This window comes from Eumetopias jubatus, unplaced genomic scaffold (assembly GCF_037043125.1).
Source record: "Eumetopias jubatus isolate StellerSeaLion01/CBP00866 unplaced genomic scaffold, mEumJub1_p1.0 scaffold_3, whole genome shotgun sequence".
Lineage (NCBI taxonomy): Eukaryota > Metazoa > Chordata > Mammalia > Carnivora > Otariidae > Eumetopias > Eumetopias jubatus.
Genome location: NW_028274809.1, coordinates 7,745,813 through 7,767,951, shown reverse-complemented (window position 1 = coordinate 7,767,951; position 22,139 = coordinate 7,745,813). Strand labels below are relative to the sequence as shown.

The 22,139-nt window shown below is 50.4% G+C and overlaps 1 protein-coding gene across 1 annotated transcript; it reads left to right on the top strand.

Annotated features, from left to right (window-relative positions):
* Window positions 1–2,815: 2,815 nt before the first annotated feature.
* Window positions 2,816–9,938, top strand: NEU2 (neuraminidase 2). The gene is made up of 3 exons (XM_028105060.2): window positions 2,816–2,888; window positions 7,500–7,707; window positions 9,000–9,938. The coding sequence occupies exons 2-3, from the start codon at window positions 7,507–7,509 to the stop codon at window positions 9,936–9,938; spliced, it is 1,140 nt and encodes a 379-aa protein (XP_027960861.2). The 5' UTR covers window positions 2,816–2,888; window positions 7,500–7,506.
* Window positions 9,939–22,139: the final 12,201 nt, after the last annotated feature.

Here is a 22,139-nt window from a genome sequence, read left to right as displayed (position 1 = left end):
GAGGTTGAGCCCTGTGTTGGGCTCCACACTCAGTGTGGAGTCTGCTCAAGACTCTCTCTCCCTGGGGAACCTGGGTAGTGCAGTCGGTTGAGCCTCTTGACTCGTAGTTCCCACTTGGGTCCTGATCCCGGCGTGGTGGGATAGAGCCCCCGAGTCAGGCTCCTTGTTCAGCGCTGAGTCTGCTTGGGACTCTCTCTCCCTCGCCCTTCTCCACCCCGGAATAAATAAATAAATCCTGAAAAAAAATTTTTTCTCTCTCCTGGGACATTTGGGTGGCTCAGTTGGTCAAGTGTCAGACTCCTGATTTCAGCTCAGGTCATGATCGGAGGGTTGTGAGGTCGAGCCCTGCACTGAGCGTGGAGCCTGCTTGGGATTCTCTCTCCCTCGCCCTCTGCCCCACCCCACCTCGCGTGCTCTCTCTCTCTAAAATAACATAACTAAGTTAATTAAAAGTAATTAATTTTGTTCCATACACTGTGCTAAGTTTTGGGGGTGTAGCAATGCATATTTTCATATAATTTTTGTTTATTTTTTATTTTTAAAGATTTTACTTATTTATTTGACACAGAGAGAGAGAGAGCACACAAGCAGGGGGAGGGGCAGGCTCCCCGCGGAGCAGGGAGCCCGATGCGGGGCTCGATCCCAGGACCCCGGGATCATGACCTGAGCCTGTTTATTTTTATATAGATTTTTGAGTGTATAAGATACACATTTATAAAAGTGGGATCCTGCCATGAATGCCATCATGTGTCCTCCTTTTTAAACTTCAAACCATCCCAGCATTTTCTTGTGCATTATCTAGTCTTTGAAACATGATTTTAATGAATTGGTGCCTAATATTCCATTTTATGGATGAGTCACAATTTCCTTAATCAGCCACTTTATTTTTTAAATATTTATTTATTTGAGAGAGAGAGCAAGAGCATGGGGGGAGGGGCCGAAGGAGAGGGAGAGTCTCAAGCTGACGCCACACAAGTGCAGAACCTGATGCGGGGCTCAGTCTCATGACCCTGAGACCCCGACCTGAGCCAAAACCAAGAGCTGGACGCCTAACCAACTGCACCACCCAGGAGCCTCTAGTCTGCTTTTGGAAACCTCTTCTGTGACCCAGTGAGTTAGCTGGAAGACAAGAATTTAGTAAAGGTGTCAGCTTCAAGGTGATTTCCCAGACCTCGCACCATAGGGTGTGGGTCAGAGCCAGGGGGCTGGGTTTACTGGGCCCCTCACATGGGAGGGCCTTCGGGTGGGGCTTTCAAAGAAAAATTCAAGGTCCATGGCGGTCTCTCCGAGGACAGTGAGAGGGCTCTAGACCAGAGCAGGACAGGGAACCTAGGGGACACTCCACTGTGAGGCAGCCAGAGAGATCTGCCCCCTGCCAAGGTGGGTCTATACCTGCCTCTGAGCTACTGGATCCATCTGGAGCTGACGGTCCTTTGAGAGGACTTTGTCCAGTAGAAGGAAAGGGAATGGATGAGGAAGACCTCCCTCACCCCGTGGTCCTAGACAATGAGATAATCAACAGTTTATTATAAAATAGGCTTTGTGTTAGAGGATTAGCCCAACCTGCAGGCTAATGCGAGTGTCCTGAGCACATTTAAGGGGGGCTAGGCCAAGCTATGATGTGCGGTAGGTTAGAGATATTAAACGCATTTTCAACTTCCGATATTTCCAACTTATGATGGGTTTGTCGGGATATAACCCCATGATAAGTCAAGGAAGCTCTGTATCTTCTGGTTGTGTGCTAGCCAATGTCTCATCCTCCTGGGAACAAACTCTGGCCTGTGGAGTCTTAGGCTTTGTCCTGGTGGGTGCAGAAGAAAAGGGCTCTTTGTCAGGTACAAGCATCTAGTGAGTCCCTGCCACGTGCCAGATGCTGGATTAAGAGATTTAGATGGGTTTGGGGCGCCTGGGTGGCTCAGTCGTTAAGCATCTGCCTTCGGCTCAGGTCACGATCCCGGGGTCCTGGGATCGAGCCCTGCGTCGGGCTCCCTGCTCGCTGGGAAGCCTGCTTCTCCTTCTCCCACTCCCCTTGCTTGTGTTCCCTCTCTCGCTGTCTCTCTCTCTGTCAAATAAATAAATAAAATCTTTAAAAAAAGAGAGAGAGAGAGAGAGAGAGATTTACACCAGTTTATCTTGCAAGATCTTCACGGCATTGGCCCTGCCTGGAAAGACAGGCTTTATCCATTCACTCAATTGATGAGCACTGATGGAGCACCAATGATGTACCAGAAAGTGCTCTTGATATTGGGTTGTAGTAGCAGATGAGGCATAGGGTCTCTCTTCTCATGCTGCTTGGAGTCTACTGTGATATTTTTTCTCCCATTTTTTTCAGAGGAGGAAACTGGGACCTAAGAGGTCAAGAGAGTTGCCCTCCTTCTCCAGCTGGCCCTGGCAGAGCCAGGAAAGGAGCCGAATCCAGCATGGCTCTTGCCCTTGCCCTTGCCCTCGCCCTCCCTCCCTCCCTCCACTTCTGGATTGTCCCTGGGAAGTTTGTTCCCTGCCATGCACACATTTTGCTCGCTGCATCCATTTGAGAAGCAAGCTTGACTCAGGCTTCCCATGGCTCATTCTGATTCACTATGACTGTAGAGAGAGCTGGACAGACTTCCTGTTGGTTAATGAGTACCAGCGTCCTAACTGAGCCAAAGCTGGGCTTGTATACTGGCATTGCCCTGGAGCATGTTGGCAGATGAGTGGGTGGCAGAAGTCGGGGCCTCCCTGAGACGTATATAGGCACTGGCACAATAGAGGAGGGCCCTGAGACTTGCGGCTAGCCTGGAGGAATGCGGGAGCCCCACTGTTGTTCTAGAAGCTGGGTTCCCACTGCCTCTGCCACACACCCCGACTTCCCACCCAGGCACCAGGATCCCACTTGGAACACTCTCCCTGATGAACGGCTTCTCTTGGAATTGACCCACTTGTTCATTTGTTAACAGAAATGAACTCTTCTGTACAAGGTAATTATCAAGTGATGGAGCGATATTGAGAATGTCTTAGATATGGAGGTTCTAAAGAGCGTGACAGCTCATCACCCTCAGCCCCCCATCAGGGCACCCACTCTCTTCTTGGGGTGCCCAGAGTACCTGCCGGATGGGGAAGGATGTGGAGAAGGCTCCGGTCGGTCAGCTCAGGAAAACTGCTCATTCCGCCCTCACGTTATTGCTGATCTGAACTTCCAGGAGGCGGCTCCGTGGTCCCGGACTGGCATGGGGATCAAGAAGCTCCTGGGCTAGGAATCCCCGCAAAGCACTGGGCCCGTGCCGAGTTGTTGAGCCCACTGGAAATAGGGTTTTCTTGGGAAAAGAAGCTGCCCAAGCTTCAGGCTTGTTGCTCCACATGCTTGCTTTTGCTGCTCTTCGGAGAGGCATTTCAACATGGTAGCCAGCAGGCAAACGTTCCACCCAAAACTAACCCCAAGAACAAGGGCTGTTTCTCTCAGAAAAGCTGTGACGTGTGCCTCTTTCTCCCTCCGCCCCTCCATGATTGGTTCTCACTTATTATTATGGGCTGCTGGAGGGCAGGGACCAGGGCTTATCTGTTTATCTGTTTCCTGGCACGTAGCAGGTGCTTAATGCAAATCTGTGAATTGCCAAAGCATTTTCCTGAAGTGGGCACATGGAAGCCTCTGGATTTGCAAGGTGCCCATAAGGTTGTGCTCCCAACAGGAGAGAGAGAGAAGGCAGGCAGGACCGCTTGCCTTTTCTGAGAAAGCCATTCTGATCCGATCTCGCCTCTGAGTCCTGTGGCGGGAGAGCCCAGTGGTTAGGGGTGTGGGTTCTGGAATTTGGCAGCTCTGAGCTCACACCTACCCACCTCCGCCACCCACTCAAGGCAGTCACCTCCTGTCTCCCTGACCCACTTCTCAGTTTCCCCACATCTGAGTTGGCAGTACTACAGCCAGCCTCATGGGCTGGGCGGGGAGAAGTGAGCTTCCTTGGGCAAGTTGCTTCGCTCTGGGCCTGGGCCCCACAAGACCACAAGCCGTGCCACCTGCTGGTCGCCTTAGGTGGGACCATCTGAAACTGCTGCTATTCAACCATTTCTGACCTACAAAATGGTGGTTTCTCATGGTTCAACCTGACATTGTCACCCCACTGACCACCTGGATGCTGGCGCTGGAGGTGGGCTTGTGCTGAGGACCCTGCCCACCCCTCCCCCAAGGAGGAGAGAGGAGCCCCCATTGGAGACAGAGGCACCTGCATGGTCACCCCCTACAGCTCCCTTCTTGCTAGGTGGGGAGACGGAAACCAGGGACATAGGTTCTTGCCCAAAGATACACAAAGAGGGGACCTAGGACTGGAATCTGATTTTTTGACTCCTAACTCAGTTCTCTTCCCGCTGTGTTGTGGTCTCAAGCCGCTGCCATGGTGGGAGGCAGGGCTGGGTGCAGATGGGTCGGCCACCTACACGAGGTGCTAAAGCACCCCCAGAAATGTAACGAGGCGCGGGAAGATGGCATGTTCCAGAACTCCTTCCAGAGGCAGTACGGCAGGGAGTTAGAAGTGTCTTGAGTCCCAGCTCTGACACTTAAGTGTTAGTGAGCTCAGTTTCCTCAGTGTACCATGGGATTAAAAATAGTGTCTATTTCATGGGGGTGTTGTGGGTATTAAATGAATACATATTTGTAATTTATATTGTAAACATTAAAATGTATAAATACAATTTACAAAAAAACTTTTAGAAATATAGTGGAGTGCCTAAAATAAGTGTGCTGGCCCTTCGTAGAGGCCATGTAAATGTCGGTGATGATGATTGTGAAGACATTTGGGGATGGTATTGTCAGTGCGTGCGCCAGTCTGGGCCGGTGCTAAGTTGCTGACAATAGAGAGGAACCCTCGAATTCACACAGTGGTCCCTTTTCCTCTGCACCTGCCCTCCTGTGCCTGCTTTGGCTCAACGTTCACATGGGACAAATAACTTAGACAAGTAGCCCATGTGGGACTGGGTTACACGTGTCCACAGCCCCCCTCCCCCTGCATGCCAGCCTCTCTTCCACAGGGACATGGCTCTCAGCCAGGTTTTCAGAGGGCAGGGCACTTGTGAGGTCAAATAAGGCCATCCCTGTCGAGTGCTCAGACAGGTCCTGGTCCTAGTGAGCACTATTTGGTATTTGGCCATAAACTTAACTTCCCATCCCCATGTCCAGGGATCTTTCTTTTATTCACAAACTCCCCAAGTCCAGGGATCTTTCTTTTATGCACAAAGCATCCCGAGCATCTAGAACAATGCAGGGCACAAGGTAGGAACACAATAAACATTTGCTAAGTGAATGACTACATTTGCCCCCACCCTAAAGGAGAACAGCGTCTCAGGAGGGAATCTGGAAAACAACGACAGACACTATGGAAATCAATTCAGAATACTTGAAGCTGGGCATTCCCAGCTCCTCCCTAATTTGCCCTCCAAATTTAATTAATTTTGCTGTTTCCCCGTTTCTAAGAACCTGGCTCCTCTTTCAAGTATTCTGACTCTGCTTCATCCAGGCCTTTATTTTGTCTCACCTGGGAGCTTGCAACAGATTCATCTTTTGCCCATGCCGCCCCCCCCCCCACCCCTTCCCTGGAGCCAAAAGAGGGACTTCCTAAAAAATAAATCAGGTTAGATCACTCCCTTGCCTAAACAAGTTTGAAACCTTCCCATTGCCTCCAGGCTAACATCCAACTCTGATGGTCACCAGCATTCGTCATCTGGAAATGCAAATCAAAACCCCAGCCGGATGCCACTTCACACCCGGTAGGATGGCTGTTATCAAGAAGACACAATAGGCAGTGTTGACGCGGAAGGATTGGAACCTTTCTACAGGGCTGGCGAGAATGTAAAATGTTGCAGCTGATGTAGAAAACAGTCTGGCAGCTCCTCAAAAAGTTAAACATGGAAGTACCATATGACCCAGCAACTCGGCTCCTAGATAAATACCCAAGAGCTTAAATAAACTGTTGATCAGTTTTCTCGGGAACACTGTTAAACTGCCTCTTTCTCCCCCATTTCATTTTTATTTGTAATCATACTTGATTATTTCCCACTACATTTCATAACAAAGTTTCAGCCTCGTTGCCACTATGTCTATTAACCTCCCGCGTTCTTGAATTCCAGTTATCAGGTCTAGATCTTGCCATGAAGACTTAGTCCTTCCATCCAATTTGAGGCAAACACACATTTTTACCTTGTGCAGCATTTGCCCTTCTTGGTTGTATTTTGTCAGATTGGCCTAACAATAACCATTATGGATTGAATAAAATACTGATAGATTGCACTAATTTCTCCAAAATGTTAAGTTAAGTTTTAAATAGATAATACATGTCCACGGTAGGAAAAGAGGCAAGCAGGAGGAAGGGCATACGGAGGAGTGTGCTTCTTACTGCTCACCCCACTCTCCACTTCCCCTCCCCCAAAGCTAGTTGCTGGCGGGGCTCCCCAGGAAGCAGGCTCTGGAACCAGGACAGAAGGTTGATGGGGGCACCTCCTGGGGTCAGCTCAGTGGGAGGGAGGGGAGGGCAGTAGGAATGGGCAGAGGGAGTCTCTGGGAAGCCTCAGCTGAGCCCACGGGAGCCCTGGAGCTGGGCCAGCCCTTGAGAACGTCCCAGGTAGCACAAGGGAGCCAGGTCTTTATGTTCTGGGCAGGCTCATCCTCGGAGGCAGCCCTTCCTGGGGTATGGCCTCGGTGCTTTTCAGATGGCAGTCCTGCCCCCCCTCCTGTCCGTCTTCCTCTGCAGCCGGCACTCCCTGAAGTGGGAACCAGCTGGCCCAGCATGGAGACCACTGTTATCCACCGTCCCCAAGTCATCTCCAGCTCTCCCTACCCTTTTTGGTCAAATGCTTATTTTTAATTTTTATTTTCTTATACGTCCAGAAGACCCTTCCAGCCCACGTGAGCTGTCAGGAGACCCTCTCTTCTAGCCCCGGCACCCCCTCCCTGCCCCAGGGGTGGAGCCCACATGGTGGGTGTAGCTGGGCCTTGGTTCAGAGCCTTGAGAATCAAGGCTTCCCCCCCCCCGACCTTTTTTCCTTTTTTTCTAAGGCAACTTTCTAGGGCTCTGCAGTTATAAAAAAAAAAAAAAAACCTCCCATGTGTCATTTTCTGGCAGTTGGACAGATGCAGAGCATCACTCCAGCAAGCACTCCTTTCCTACCCAAGGTTTAGCATTTGATTGATGAGTTGGGTTTGGAAAAGGCAGTTGAAGGTGATCACAAATCTGTTGTAAGAAGGTTTATTAATTTATAATAAGAATATAGCACAAAATACTCTTTTCCAAATACCTTCTCTCCGATGTCTCACGGACAGATTGCTGCCAAACTCCCTGGGAGGCATGTGCACAATTGGTAGACAGGCTCTTGGAATGTCATAAAAGGGGATGAACCCCATGCAGTGAGAGGACAGGCCACCCCAACATTGGGTGGCTTGCCTGTGGGGTGAGCAGCACTTGCCTGGGAGGATGGCTGTGGCCCCATCTCAGGATGTGACTGCAAGAGACTCATCTTCTTATCCTGTGCCCACCCCCAAGCCCCATGGCATCCTGCCCTGTCCTGCAGAAGGAGAGAGTGTTCCAGTCAGGAGCCCATGCCTACAGAATCCCCGCTCTGCTCTACCTGCCTCAGGAGAAGACACTGCTGGCCTTTGCAGAAAAGCGGATGAGCAAGAAGGACGAGCACGCAGAGCTGATTGTCCTGCGCAGAGGAAGCTATGATGCGTCCACCCACCACGTCCAGGTAAGGTAGGGTGAGGCTACAAGTGCTCCTCTGGGAGTACAGGGCCCATTCCATCCTTAGATGGCTGAGGTCTGGAGAACAGAGGGACCCGGAAACCTATCAGGGATGGGGCAGAGAGGGTGTCTCCAGGTGATCACCTAGATCTCACATGGGATCACCGTGAACAAGTCAGGTTGTCGTGGCTGCATCTGCTTTATTGCGTGACGGGACAAGTCAGTCAGGAGACTGATGTTTGGGAAGCTTCCTACATCCCTGAAAACCTAAGGGAGGAGGAGTTTAGTAGCACATAACTGGGGGTGGATTATATCCTTTTAGTAAAATTAACCTGGGGAGCAGGGTGAAGGTTGGAGTAATTTGCTTGTGTCTTAAGATTCCAGCATGTAGACCAAATAGTTAATTTTGATTAACTACATCCAAGGCTGGCTTATCACATCTGAAGGGCTTAATATTATTATTATCATTACCTTGTGGTCATTATTACACAGTAGCTATCCGGAGCATGGGGTTTGAAGCAGATGGACTTGGGATCAAGTCCTGGTTCTATCACTTACCAGAGGTGTGGTGTTGGGCAACTTACCTACCGCATCTAAGCCTCTCCTTCTCCAGATGTGAGGTAGAGCTAGTAACACCCGTGCCCCAGGCGTTAGGGATTAGCTTTAGATGAGACGACAGACGTCAGGCTCTTGGCACAGCATCTATCCCTAGAATCGTCCATCGGTGGAGAGCTATTAATGGATGGGGATAGACTACAGAACTGCAGTAGGTATAGACTCAGGGACTGTGGAGGCTCAGTGTGAGTCCTTGGTGTTGTGGTGCTGCCCCTCCTCGGCTGCATCAACAGACTATGATGTGTAGAAATGGGAGGTGATTGTCTTCTTCTGCCCCACACTGGTCAGACTGTTGTAGTTACTCCAGGGCTTTACTTGTCAAGAATGGGAAGCTGGGCTGGGCCGGTAGGTCCAGGGGACCAGGAAGAAGCTAGGAATGGCTCGTGTCTGCATCATCTTTGTATGCTGGGGTCTGGCACATGGCAGGTGCCCTGTAATGCATGGTGCTCTTCAAATGAAGAGGGCGCTGCCTCGGGGGGGAGTGAGGGGGGCCCCGGCTCCCCCCGCTCTGTGGAGGCGTTGTGCAGATGAATGAGTGCTGCACAGAGAGCTCTTTCCGGTGACCTTTGATTTTTAGCCCCTGAGATACACCCCCTTCCCCCCACATTGCCGCTCCTGGCACCGTCACTGCCACTGGCCATTTCAAAGTTGTTCTTCTCCACCCTTCTGTCCCCTCACATTCAGTGGCACGCTCAGGAGGCGGTGGCCCAAGCCCAGCTGGAGGGCCACCGGTCCATGAACCCGAGCCCCTTGTACGATGAGAAGACGGGAACCCTCTTCCTCTTCTTCATTGCCGTCCCTGGGCAGGTCTCCGAGCACCACCAGCTCCACACCAGGGTCAACGTGACGCGGCTGTGCCAGGTCACCAGCACGGACCACGGGAGGTCCTGGAGCCCTGCCAGAGACCTCACTGGCCTGGCCATCGGCACGGCCCACAAGGAATGGGCCACTTTTGCAGTGGGTCCGGGGCACTGTCTGCAGCTTCACAACAAGACCCAGAGTCTGGTGGTGCCCGCCTATGCTTACCGGAACCTTCACTCCCTCGGGGGGCCTTCCCCATTTGCCTTCTGCTTCGTCAGCCACGACCATGGGCACACATGGAAGAGAGGAAACTTTGTGGCCCAGGACACCCTGGAGTGCCAAGTGGCTGAGGTAGGGGGTGCGGAGCAGAGGGTGGTGTATCTGAACGCCAGAAGCCCCCTTGGAGCCAGGCTCCAGGCCGAGAGCACCAACGAGGGGCTTGACTTCAAGGAGGCCCGACAAGTGAAGAAGCTGGTGGAGCCTCCCCACGGCTGCCATGGGAGCGTCATCAGTTTTCCCAACCCCCATGCGGGCCCAGGAGCCTCAGACAAATGGTTGCTCTACACCCACCCGACTGACCCGCAGCAGAGAGCCAACCTGGGAGTGTACCTCCACAGGCGGCCCCCGGGCCCCGAGGCCTGGTCGGAGCCTGCTCTGCTGGCCATGGGGAGCTGTGCTTACTCAGACCTCCAGAGCATGGGTGCCGGCCCAGATGGGTCACCCCAGTTTGGGTGTCTGTATGAATCGGATAATTACGAAGAGATGGTCTTCCTCATGTTCACCCTGAAACAAGCTTTCCCAGCTGAATTTTTGTCTCAGTGAGCCGGTTGTGTGGCCATCCAGGAAGGGCTCCTGACTGAGAGGCCCACGGTTTCCCCTCTGGGCTTTGGAGGCCAGCTCTTGGTTCCCTTCACGGAGAGCATGTGCAGACACCTGCCTCCTGCCTGTTTTCTTCCTTTGATGTTTCAGTCCTTCTAAGGGATTCAGTTTTGAGCCCAGAAGTTGAAGGAACCTGGCTTCCCACAGCCCCTCGACAGGGAAGGTGCAGAGAGCTGTCGCTCTGCTTGGCTCAGCCTGCCTGCTTCTAGCCCCAGCTTTGTGTGGGTCTTGATAAATGATGGAGTCCAGCCCATTTCTTCTTGGTAAATGCTCATCATGTTCCTGGGGAAAGGCTGAGACAAAGCTGTAATAAATTAGCAGAAGGGTCTGTGTGTGCGCGTGTGTGTGCGTGCATGTGCACGTGTGTTCTCAGTGATGCTTTAGAGGAGAGACCGCACGGAAGACAGCTTTGCAGGGAGGTAAGGCAGGTCTAGGGACATTAAGCTAATCTAAGTCATTGTGTCGGTTTCCCAGGGCTGCCGTAACAAATCAGTACAAACTTGGTGGCTTAAAACAAGAGAAATTTATTCTCTGACAGTTCTAGAGGCTGGAAGTCCAAAATCAAAGCATCAGTAGAATTGTACGCCCTCCGAAGGCCCCAGGAGAGAACCCCTCCTTGCCCTTGACCCCAGGCATTCCCCAGCTCATGGCTACCTACCTCCCTTTAATGCCTCTGTGAGTGGCTTTCTCTCCTTCTCTTGTGTTTTCTCTTCTGTCTCTTACAAGACACCTGTCATTGGATTTCTGGTGCACCCAGATAACCCAGGATAATCCTGCACTCAATTATATTTGCAAAGACTCTTTTCTTTTTTCTTAAATTTTACTTGTTTTATTATTGTATGTTAGTCACCATACAGTACATCATTAGTTTTTGATGTCGTGGTCCATGATTCATTGTTTTCAAAGACTCTTTTCTAAATGTCACCTTCACCAATTCTGAGGGTTAGGACCTTTTGGGGCCACCGTTCAACCCACTTTTGGAGCCACTGTTCAACCCACTACAGGCATCAGAAGTGATTTTGGTATAGGTGATGTAGCTAAAGGTGGGAATGAAATTCAGATGAATCAGATAATTCAGAAGAATGAAGGGGGTAGGAGGGGCTGGGCTGTTGGACGTGTGTCTGTGGTACAGAGCTGCGCTGGGGCATCCAGTCTTTGTGGTGACAGGGATGCCACCACGTGGAGGTGAAGAGAGAGGGGCGAGGGTCCTGTGCTTGTGTAGTCCTTCCCATATAGAAAGAGCAGGGAGAAGGCCACTACCCGGTTGTCATGAGGATGATAAACTGAGAGGGGAGCCCTGGGCAGAGGGGGCTGACACTTCTCTGACCTCTGGGGTCTTCAGGGGCCTTTGTCATATGTCCCCGTGGAAACATGGACTTGCCGCCTGCCCCCATTAGAGCCCCTCCTACCAATTGGATCAATCTAATAGTTTGATGGCAGCGATCAACGACAACAGTTATGGGTTCTTGCAATTGACCGTGTCTCCGGGTGGCCAGGCAGTGGTTAAATGGAATTTTCATAGTGAGGGGAGCTGGAGGTGTGGCTTTTGTTCTGGGTGTGTTTCCCGGCACTGGCCTCCTATCTGGGTGCTACCTCTCTGTGAGGGGTTTTTATGAAATCCAGCTGGAAGGATAAAGAAGTAGGGCCTGGTTATTGCTGGGGTGGAAAGTAAGCCTTGGGGATGCCACTGCCTTGGGGATGCCACCTGCTGTCTTCTAAACCCTGCAAAGTTAGGAAATCTATGCAGAGGCCAGAGGCCCAGCCAGGAGAGTGAGGACAAGGGCACGTTGGCCAGGGGCAGCACACTGTCAAGAGGTTTAGAGGTAGGGTGGCCTGATAACATATGATCCAAATCAGGACACTTTTGAGAGTGGAAAGAGGACGGATTAATAATTATACCAAGCAACGGGCATCACCCAGGACTGTCCCAGGCAAACTGAGGGCTTTAAGAGAAAAAAACCCACTGGGGATTGTATCAGGAGCTGGCCTCTGCTAACTACCCTGGGAGAGTCAACCAATTAAGGGTCTTGATGTGAGTTGGGAATAGGATAGGACATCTGGACACTGCCAAGCTCAGAACATTATTTTCTTAGACTTTCTCCATTCACAGAGGTTAGTAGGTCTCGATTCTAACCGCTTGTTAGAATTCCCTGGGGAGCTTTTACACCACGATGATGCCTGGGCTCCACCCCTGACCAGCTGATTCAGAATCTCTGGTGATGGCAGCCAGGGATGAGTTTTTTTTTTTTTTTTTTCAAAAGCTCCTCAGGTTATTCTAGTGAGCCTAAGGATCAAGAACTGCTGGCACAGATGATCTCTAAAGTTCCTTCTACTTCTAAATGTATACCAATATCAAAATCTTCTGATCTGAATGAAAAAAGCAACAGTTGATTTGGTTAGAGCTGAACTGATCTACTCATTGAAAAATTCCACTAAGAGAGTGAAAAGGCATAGATGGGGAGAAGATATTTATAACACATATATCTGACAAAGGACTTGTATCCAGAATATATAAAGAGCTCCTACAGACCAATAAGAAAAAGACAATCCAATAAAAATGGGCAAAAGGCTTGAACAGGCACTTCACAAAAGAGGATACCATGCTAAACACATGGTCATCAGAGAAATGCAAATTAAAATCATGAGATACCCACTAGAATGATTACAATTAAAAAGACTGACAACAGCAAGTATTGGCAGGTATGTGAGGTGACGAGAACTCTTATGCATTTCTGGAGGAAGTGTAACTGGTATGAGCACTTTGGAAAGCTGTTTGGTAGTATCTACTAAAACTGAATGTGCAAATACTCTATGACCCAACTCGTCTACTCTGCAGTATGCATCTAAGAGAAATGAATACATACAGCTGCCAGAGACATGTATAAGAATATTCATGGCAACTTCCTTCCTAAGAGTCCCAAAGTGGAAACAATCCAAATGTCAGTTGAAAACAGAATAGATATCTGAATTGGGCAATATTCACTCAATGGAATATTTCACGATAATAAAGGAATGAGCTACTACTGCACGCAAGAGCGTGGATGGTTTTCCAGACATTATATATTGAATGAAAGATGCCAGATTCAAAAGACTACCTATTTGATGACTCTGTTCATATGAAGTTCAAGAACAGGCAAAATAAATCTGTGGTGTATAAGTCAGGAGTGGCTATTTGTGGTGGAGGAGAGCTGTTCACGGAGAGCTGGAAGAAATCTTCTGGGTGCTGGAAACATTCTGTTGTTTGATCTGGTGCTGGTTGGGAGGGCGAATCCATAGGTGAAAATTCAGTAGGCTGTACACACAAGATTTGTGTACCTTACCGTGTGTATGCTTATACCATGATGAAAAATAAAAGTTGAACTGAATAGATTTGCTAGTTAAACCTCCAAATCAATATATTATATTGGGTTGTAAAACTTTGGAACTGAATTTGTATAATACAGTTTTTGGGGTAGAATCATTTTAGATTTACAGGAAAGTTACAAGATAGTATGGGGTGTTCCCATATACCTTACACCCAGTTTCCCCTAATGTTAACATCTTACGTAACTCTGGTACATTTGTCAAAACTAAGAGATTAATATTGGTACACTACTATTAACTAAACTCTAGACTCTATTCGGATTTCACCAATGTTTCTACTAATGTCCTTTTACTGTTCTAGGATCCAATCCAGGATACATTTAGTACATTTAGTGAAACTGAATTTTTACTACAATTTGTGTCCATGGAGACACACACATACCCACAGATTGATACACAGTTCCAGGAGCCTCTCCGCTCACCTCATGAGGCCTGGGGCAAGTCCAGGGTGGTCGGACTTGGAAGGCCCAGAGCCTGGCCCTGCAGAGAGGGCAGGCAGGGTGGTCTGCTAACCCCAGTGGTGCTGATAGAAGATCTGCCCCTCTCAGGAGAGACTCTCTCCCTGCCCAGTAAGATTAACATGGTGGCCACAGAGAGTAACTGGAACTTGTCCATTCTTAGAGGTAAGGCTGCACATCGTGAGATACAAAAATGTTAGCCTGTAGAGATAGAAGTGAACTTGAAGTCTGTTAAGTCCAGCCTCCTCCATTGAGGGGGGATGAAAGCAGGTCCCATGAGGTCCAGTGACTTCCTCAGGGCCACACAGCCAGTGGCAGGGCCAGGAGAGCAACTTGGTTTCGGAGTCTTGACCAGTGTCCCCGCATCTGTTCTCAGTTGTCTCTACTGGTCCCCATCTGACCATCCAAGAAGTACGAGGGGTCTGTATGATGAGGTTCTGGGATGTGGAGTTCTGCTTGGCCAGTCCCTGGGGCCTGTGCCCTTAGCCCTGGGTACCATGCCTCCCGGCCTGGCATGGCCTCCCCAGAGAGGGTGGGGAGAGGGCAGCTCGGGTGGCAGCGCTGGTCTGCAGACCCGCCAGCCGGGGTGTTCTAAGAAGGGAGCGACTCGTGCAGAGCCGAGGGGAGTCAGGAGAGCTCAGCGCTCCATAACTCTGCTCTGCTTTGTGAGGTTTCAGTGCCAGGACCACACCACCGCCTGCACAAATCCCCATCCCGTGAAGAAGAAAGGAAGAAATCCAGTATTTAAATGTGATACTTTAATCACACTGCCCAAAAGGTGAGAAGGCTGACTGTACTTTTGGCAAGGTGTTTCTTCTTCAAATTCCATTTTTGTACTGTTTTTAGGGAAGGGTTTCGATGGAATAGATGCCAAACATTTGGAAGTATAAAGAGGCAAGAAAAAACCACCCGTAATCCCACTAACCAGAGGCACATTTTCTTCTGGTCTTTTATCTGTGAAATTTGCTGAGATCATGCTGCAGAACCAATGTGGGATGGTGCTTCTTCTCCCCACTTGACATTATATCTGAAGCATCTCCTCCATGTTGTATTCTTGCAAAAGATACTATGCCAGAGGAACATACCATGAATTATGTAATCGTTCCTGAGTATTTGAAAATGAAGTTACTTTTGCTTTTTTTTCTGTTCTACAAACACTGAGATGAACATCTTTGTGAGTAAATCTTGGTCCTCATCTGTGACTCTTTGGTAAACTGAATCTTTTAAGAGGAATTATTGAATCAAAGATGAACATTTGAAATCTCTTGAAATGTGTTGTTTGCAAATATAAAGTACAACTCTCCATTGTGAATCAAGATGTCTTGAAATGGCTTTCTTCTTTTATAATTTTTAAACACTTGAGCTCCTAGAAAAATTGATTAAGTCACGCATTTGTTCCTTAATTCATAAGCCATGCTTCCTGCTTTCTCCCTATGTGATTGTAGTGGCCCTGTATCAGAGAGGGGATGAGACAGGGTGGGAGGGAGGAAAGCCGAGAGCTGTGGGGAGCAGTCAGAATTCCAGAAAGGTGGCATGCCACAGCGAGAATGCTGGGAGAAGGGAAACTTGACAAGAAAGTTTGAGTGGGAAGCCGTCACTTTCACAGTGAAGATAGTTCATTCAAAAGGACCATCAGTTGAGGCGAAGAGACAGGGCGATGCCCCCCCTAAGAAGGAAGCAGGTGGGGGCCTGGTTCTCAGGCTTGGCTGCCCGCTGGACTAGCCAGGGGGTGTCCAGGCCTTCCAGAGAGATTCCCTTTTTTTTAAAAGATTACTTATTTAATTATTTATTTAGAGCGAGCACAAGTGGGGGAGGAGTAGAGGGAGAAGCAGACTCCCCACTGAGCAGGGAGCCCGATGCAGGACTTGATCCTGGGACTCCAGGATCGTGACCTGAGCTGAGGGCAGTCACTTAACCAACTGAGCCAGCCAGGCATTCCCCCTCCCCTCTTTTTTTAAAGATTTTATTTATCTGAGAGAGAGTTGATTTTTTTTTTTTTTTTTTAAGATGGAAAAATCTTAAGCTTCCCTGTGGGGCGAGGGGGAGGAGAGGGAGAAAATCCAGGTAGGTCACGGTGGCTTCAGGACCTGTCCCAGCAAGATGATTTGGGAACCCAGAAGAACAGTGGGGATAGAGGCCGACATAGATGCATTTGAGGGTGGCCTGGGAGACCCGTCTACTGTTTGTGGGAGAAAAGGGAGGGGTTTAGTTTTTGATGGCTTCTGGCTTCTGCACGAGCTGCTCTGAGGAGCCTGGGGAGGTGAGGAAGGCCAATGGGGACAAGGCAGGCTCGGGTCTGGCAGCCGGCCTGGGGAGGCAGAGGACGTGTCTACAAGAGCCTGCCGCCGTGCGGCTGGGAGCTGTGGGCTTGTCCAGCCTCAGCTGCCTGGTAGGGGGTTTCCCTGGTGAAGGTCAGCATCCCGTCCGAAGGAGGAGCCTGGCTGGAGGTTTTGGCGGGGGTGGGGTGGGGGGGTGGGTAGGTGTGGGGAGAGGGGGCGGGGAGAGGAGTCAAGGGTGGAGAGTGGCCTGTGATGGGGGCTGTGAGTGTGGAGGTGGGGAAGGGAAGGAGGGGCTCCTTGTGAACAAAGGAAGGGAGGGAGGTGGTGGTCTGAGGGGTGGAGCGAGATTCGAAGGTCAAGATTTGGGGTGTGCACATTCCAAGAGCTGCCACTACAATGGGCAGACGTGAGAGTAGATGCCCCTCCAGAGGTGGAGTAAGGAGCCCTCCTGCCAAGTCTCCAAGGGTGGGACGGGGAAGAAGAAGGGAGGCAGGCTCATCTGGTGGCCAGATTAGTCTTTACGAGTACGGGATCTGGGGCTTTGTACCAGGGGCAGCGAGGAACCATTGGAAGATTTTCAGTAGGGAAGTGGCAAACCAAAGCCAGGCTTTAAGAAGATGAACCTGGATGTTCTCTGCAGTCTGGATTGCAAACCAGGCTTGGAATTGCAGATTTGGGAGATCAACTAGGTCTCTGCTGCAAGGAGAACAAGGACCTCCCAGTGGGAAGGGATTTGCAGGGTGACAGGTTCGACAAGCAGCCGAGGCCCCTGTCCCCCTCGGCCACACGGTGCCTAAGTGGTTGTCACGCCCTACTTGAGTTCACAATAAGAAACCTGGAGGGTGGAGTAAGAACCATATTCTCTTCCACCGGGAACCTGGTCGAATTCTGAAACTCCTGTGGGCAGGGGACCAGCACTCATGCTTGGAACCCAGCTGTTTCTTCGTCTGTGCCACTTCCAACAAAGGGGGCCCAAGAGGCTTCCAGAGAGAAGCAGGGGAGTATTTAGGTGAATGGGGCAGAGACTCTGGCCTAAGAATTTCAGGGTCCAGCACAGAATTCTGGTCTCATCTAACTCAAAGTGTGTCGCATGCATAGCGGTTCTGGGGTCAAGCAGACATGAGCTAGAATCTCAGATCTGCCACTAACTTAAAGATGAATTATTCCTTTAACGTCTCTGGTTCTCCATCTCTCTGCCAGTAAAATGGAGATAGTAATAAGACGCTCTTATGGGGCATCATGAGGATTGAATGAGGCGATTCTTGCCAAGAGCTTAGCACAGTGTCTCACACACACTAGCTGATAGGTAGATATTAGCTTCTGTTATGATTCAGCACATATTTAGTACGTACTGCTATGGACACATTGTTTCCCCTCCAAGGTCACCTGTTGAAGCCCTAACCCCCAGTGACTGTATTTGGAAATAGGGTTTTTAGGAGGTAATTAAGGTTAAGTGAGTTCATAAGGATGAGGTCCTAATCCTCTAAGGTTGGTAGCCTTATAAGAAGAGGAAGAGGGAGAAATCGCTCTCCCCTCCTCCCCCCCCCACCCCGCCCCGCTGCTGCGTACAGGTAACAAGAAAAGCCACATAGGAGACAGCAAGAAGGGAGCCATCGGTGAGCCAGGGAGAAGGTCCTCAGTAGAACTCGACCACCCTGATCCCCTGATCTTGGGCTTCCAGCCTGCAGAGCTGTGAGAAAATGTCTATTGTCGAAGCCCCCGAGTCTGTGCTATTTTGTTGTGGCCACTGAGCAGACCATGTCCTACATGGCAGCGTGGGCCAGATGCTGCATCCTCAAGGGTGCCGGGAGGTGATGATCTAATGAGGGGATAGGAGAGGTGCCGGTTGTGATGGGAAAACACTCTGAGTGAAGAGCGGGCAAAATTGTGCCTCCTGAGGGGGGCCAGCGCCAAGAGGAGGGATGATACTCCGCAGGAGGGTCCGAAAAAGACCATGCTTCCGGCAGCCTGGAGGCTGGCCCATCCCGGGGAGGGTGAGGCCATGGGGGAGGGCAGTGTCGGGGTGGGGGGCGTTTCCAAGGCGATGTTCACACAGCTTGGGAAGCCCATCGGGGAGCCCATGGGGAGCAGGGATGTGGTCAGCAAAACGCCGAGCTTCCTGACACCCAGGGCCGGCCACGCAGGAGGAAGTCCACAAGAGGACAGCGAGCAGAAGATCCCGGGATTGAAGCTGGAACCAACAGCGTGGTTTTGCTTTTCGTTTTGGCGCGTTCGTTAGGAGAACCACCGGCCATGGAGGCAAAGAGGAAGAGGAAGAGATGAGGCTGGGAAGGAGTTGGTGTATGATCGCCACGGAAAGCTAGTGGCTCTTGGCAGAAAATGCACTTAGGAAATGAGTGCAATAACAGGCCCAGCCCAGGGAGGGTTGGGGTGTGCGCGGGGCCAAGCACAGAGGCTGGGGGTGGCCCTGCACGCGTCAGCGGCAGCCGGGTGGCCTCAGCAGGCTGCCCATGCTGGCCCATGTCTTGGCTCAGAGCCCCAGAGTTGCTGGCTCCAGAGTTTGGCAAATCTGACCCTGGGGGCAGAGAACCAGGAAGGGGTGTTGCCGCCGCCATGTGGTTACCCGAAGGAGATCACTGGTGTACTTGGCTTTACGCACAAGATGTGGCTCGGTGCCACAGGGGTGCAAAGCCGCCAGGGCCTCCAAGGCTGCGGGCCAGCCCTTCACATGTTCATGTTCATTGCAGGAAACACACCCAGGCAGCTTTCTGGGAAAGGGAGCATACAAGTTTTTTAAATTCAAATCTTATTACAAATGCAGAGGGACAGTTCTTTTTTTAAATGAATCCTGTGATGAAAGTCAAGAAGCACTTTGAAACTCAAGTCACCAAGGGCTGTTGTTAAAAAACTATTTCATAAAAAAAAAAAGCTATTTCATAAGTAGGATCCATGTCACTTTCTTAAAATGGGACACCAGAATTGCCCCTCTGGGCTGGAGGAAATATGAAGACCCAATTCCCATACACTGTAGGTATGTCATTTGGTGCAACCTCTTTAGAAGACAGTACGGCATCATTAACCCAAACAAAAAGTGTGCACAGCCTTTGGACCCTAGTTGCCCTTCTAGGGACCTCTCTGGCAGGTACATCTACTCTGCTTTGTAATAGCAAACGTTGGAAACAATCTCAGTGTCCACCAGTAGGAGATGGGTACAATGCATGATGCTATGGCGTGTGATAGTAGGCCAGCTTTTAAAAGAATGTGGTAGATACCAAAAAGCTCCATGAAATGTTCAGAAATACTGTGAAGTAAAAAAAAGTAAGCCGTATAACAAGGTTTTTTAAAACAATGAGGCCTTGCAAAATTATGCTTGCATAAGCATATAAAGTGTTGCAAGAATATAAGATGCTGGCCCTGGGGCGATGGGGCTGGGGGCCCGGGGTGGCAGGGACACTTACACTCTTCACTGAATTTTTACTATGGGTGTGTATTATTTTTTTCCACTTAAAAAAAAGATTAAAGAAGAAAAGTCCGTCTCTTCCTTATGAATCTGGAGGGCTGTGTGCCGGAGGGGGTATCTCCAGGGATGCAACCAGCCCTCCACAAAAGCCAAGCCTTCCCGAAAGATTTCACCCGTGCCTTCTGGAAGCCGAGTTGTCTTTTTATTTATTTTTTGTAACAGAAAAGTAGTATGTGGTCGCAAAGGAAATCCGGGAAAGTAGAAGGAGGAAAAAGATTGCTCGTGGATTTGCTACCTAACTCACCACCCTTCGTATTCGGTGATTTCCCAGGATAACTTTTTTTTCTTTTTTCCGTAGTTGGATTCATACTGCAGCCTCAAATTGGTTTCCTGATGTTTTTCTTTTCTTTTTCTTTTTTTTTTTTTAATTTACCATTGTATTTTGAATATGTTCCTGCATCTTTAACAATCTTGGCAAAAGACACAAGTTATTTCTGTGGATGTGATTTTCTCCCTTATCCAATTCTTCCCCAAATCCAGCCCCATTCTTCTGGTTGCACTTCAGGTCTATTTGATTTCCTGGCAAGGGGAGAGCTGGGCGCTGCCAGGACTTTGGTGTCCGAAGGAAATCCTTGAGCACAGTTATGGACTTGGTGAGCCCTGGGGAGGGGGGGGAGGGGGGGGGTATTGCCTGCGTCCCTGAAGGCGTGGGTACTATGGGAACAGGAGAGGCGGGGCCCTTGGAAAAGTGGCAGCCCCGCTCAGGGTCACACAGGAACTCAGGGCCGGAGGCAAGAGTTGGAGGCTCCCCCTGGTGGTGGGGAGTCACAAGGCTCTGAATCTGACCCATTTTAGGTTATTTTTAGTTGTAGGTGAAGAGCACTTTTATAGAATCGTGTCCTCTTTCAGACCAGGGTCGTTAAACCAATGGCCAGTGTCATTGACACTGGCCGCTGGCTGGAGCCCCCCCCCCGGCTCTGTCGTCCAGGCAGCGGTCAGGAGGGCCACCTTGGAGGCCTGCCTCATCTAGAGCGCCCACCTCACACCAGACACTTAGCAACCTCACAAACACCCTTCAGCAGAGATATTACTACCCCCTTCACAGAGACGCAAACGAGGATCGGATGCTAGATCTTGAGGCAGAGCTGGGACTCAGATCGGGTCCCGCTCCCGTGTGTATGACTCAGGGTCTGATCTCCAGCTCTGAAACCAGAGATTGCAGGGGAAAGAGTGTGTGCGTGTTGTGAGCGGAGGCCCTGCCTTCCCACCCTTCATGGTGCCCCAGGCTCCGGGAGGCTTAGGCCCAGGGCCTGTGAGAAGCCTGGCCCAGCACTCAGGACTGCTGAGCCGAATTCGTGTCCTCAGGGGTCTGGAGAGAGGATCTAGAAAGACCACGTGAAGATGCCCGAGCACAAGTGGAGCAGGGACTCACTGTGAGAAGGCAGGCAGGTGGAACCAGGCATCCTGACAGTCCTCGAAAATCACAGGGGTGAGGCTGAGAGAGAGTGGGCTGAAGCGGGAGGGACCGGACCCTTCCTTCCCGACGGAGGGTCGAGGATATGATGATCCTTGCTATGTCTGGAGGTGTCCCAGCTCTCAGGAGATCTCCACTGGGTGGGCAACTTACACCCGGGTCAGAGAGTGAGCCCCTTCCCCCAACTCAATAACATTATTGAGGTCCTTGACCTTTGATTTGGGAGGGGCCCATGGGGGGCAGGGTAAATTCTCAGGACAGAAGAGATGAGGGGGGGCGACCCACCTGCCCTGGGCCCCCTGACACCGGGAGCAGAGCTGCTTGATGACAGGAGGCTCAGGCCTCCTGGTCCTACCCTGGTTCTCTGTGAGTGGCTGCTCCCTCCCCTTCTTCAGCTCAAGATGCCTTTTTATCAGGTCTGGGGGGCAGGGGGACATTCACTCCTGATGACACCAGCCAGTGAGCAGCTTTCAAACATTTCCTCTTGTGTTAGTCAGGGTTCTCCAGAGCCACATGCCGACAGGATGTGTGTGTGCGTGTGTATATAAATGAGAGAGATTTATTTTGTAAGGAATTGTCTCATGTGACTATGGAAACTGACAAGTCCAGAATCTGCAGGGTGGGCAGGCAGGCTGAAGACCCAGGGAGGAGTTGAGGCTGCAGTTCAAGCCGGAGGCAGTCTGCTGACGGAATTCCCCCTTCTTGGGGCACCTCGGTCTTTTCTGTTAAGGCCTTCAACTGATTGTATGAGGCCCATCAGCAATATCTGCTTTACTCAGAGTTTACTGATTTAAATACTGATCTCATCTAAAAATATCTTCACAGAGACAACTAGAATAATGTTTGACCAAATATCTATGTACTGTGGCCTCTCCAAGTTGCACAGAAAATTGACTATCACTGCTCCCTTTGATTTGGTGACTCAGGGAGTAAACACTTGGATTTCCTCATTCTCCAATAGGAATGGGTAGGTGACACCTAACTATCTGCCCAGGCTGGTGGGCCATGGGGAACCCTGGGGTCCAGCAAAGGGCTTCCATGAACACAAGACAATAAAAAACAGGATCTGAACAGGAAGCAAGAGCCTGGACATCACGAAGGCTCTTCCAGTGCACTGACTGGACACTGAACATAATCACCTCTTCTCTA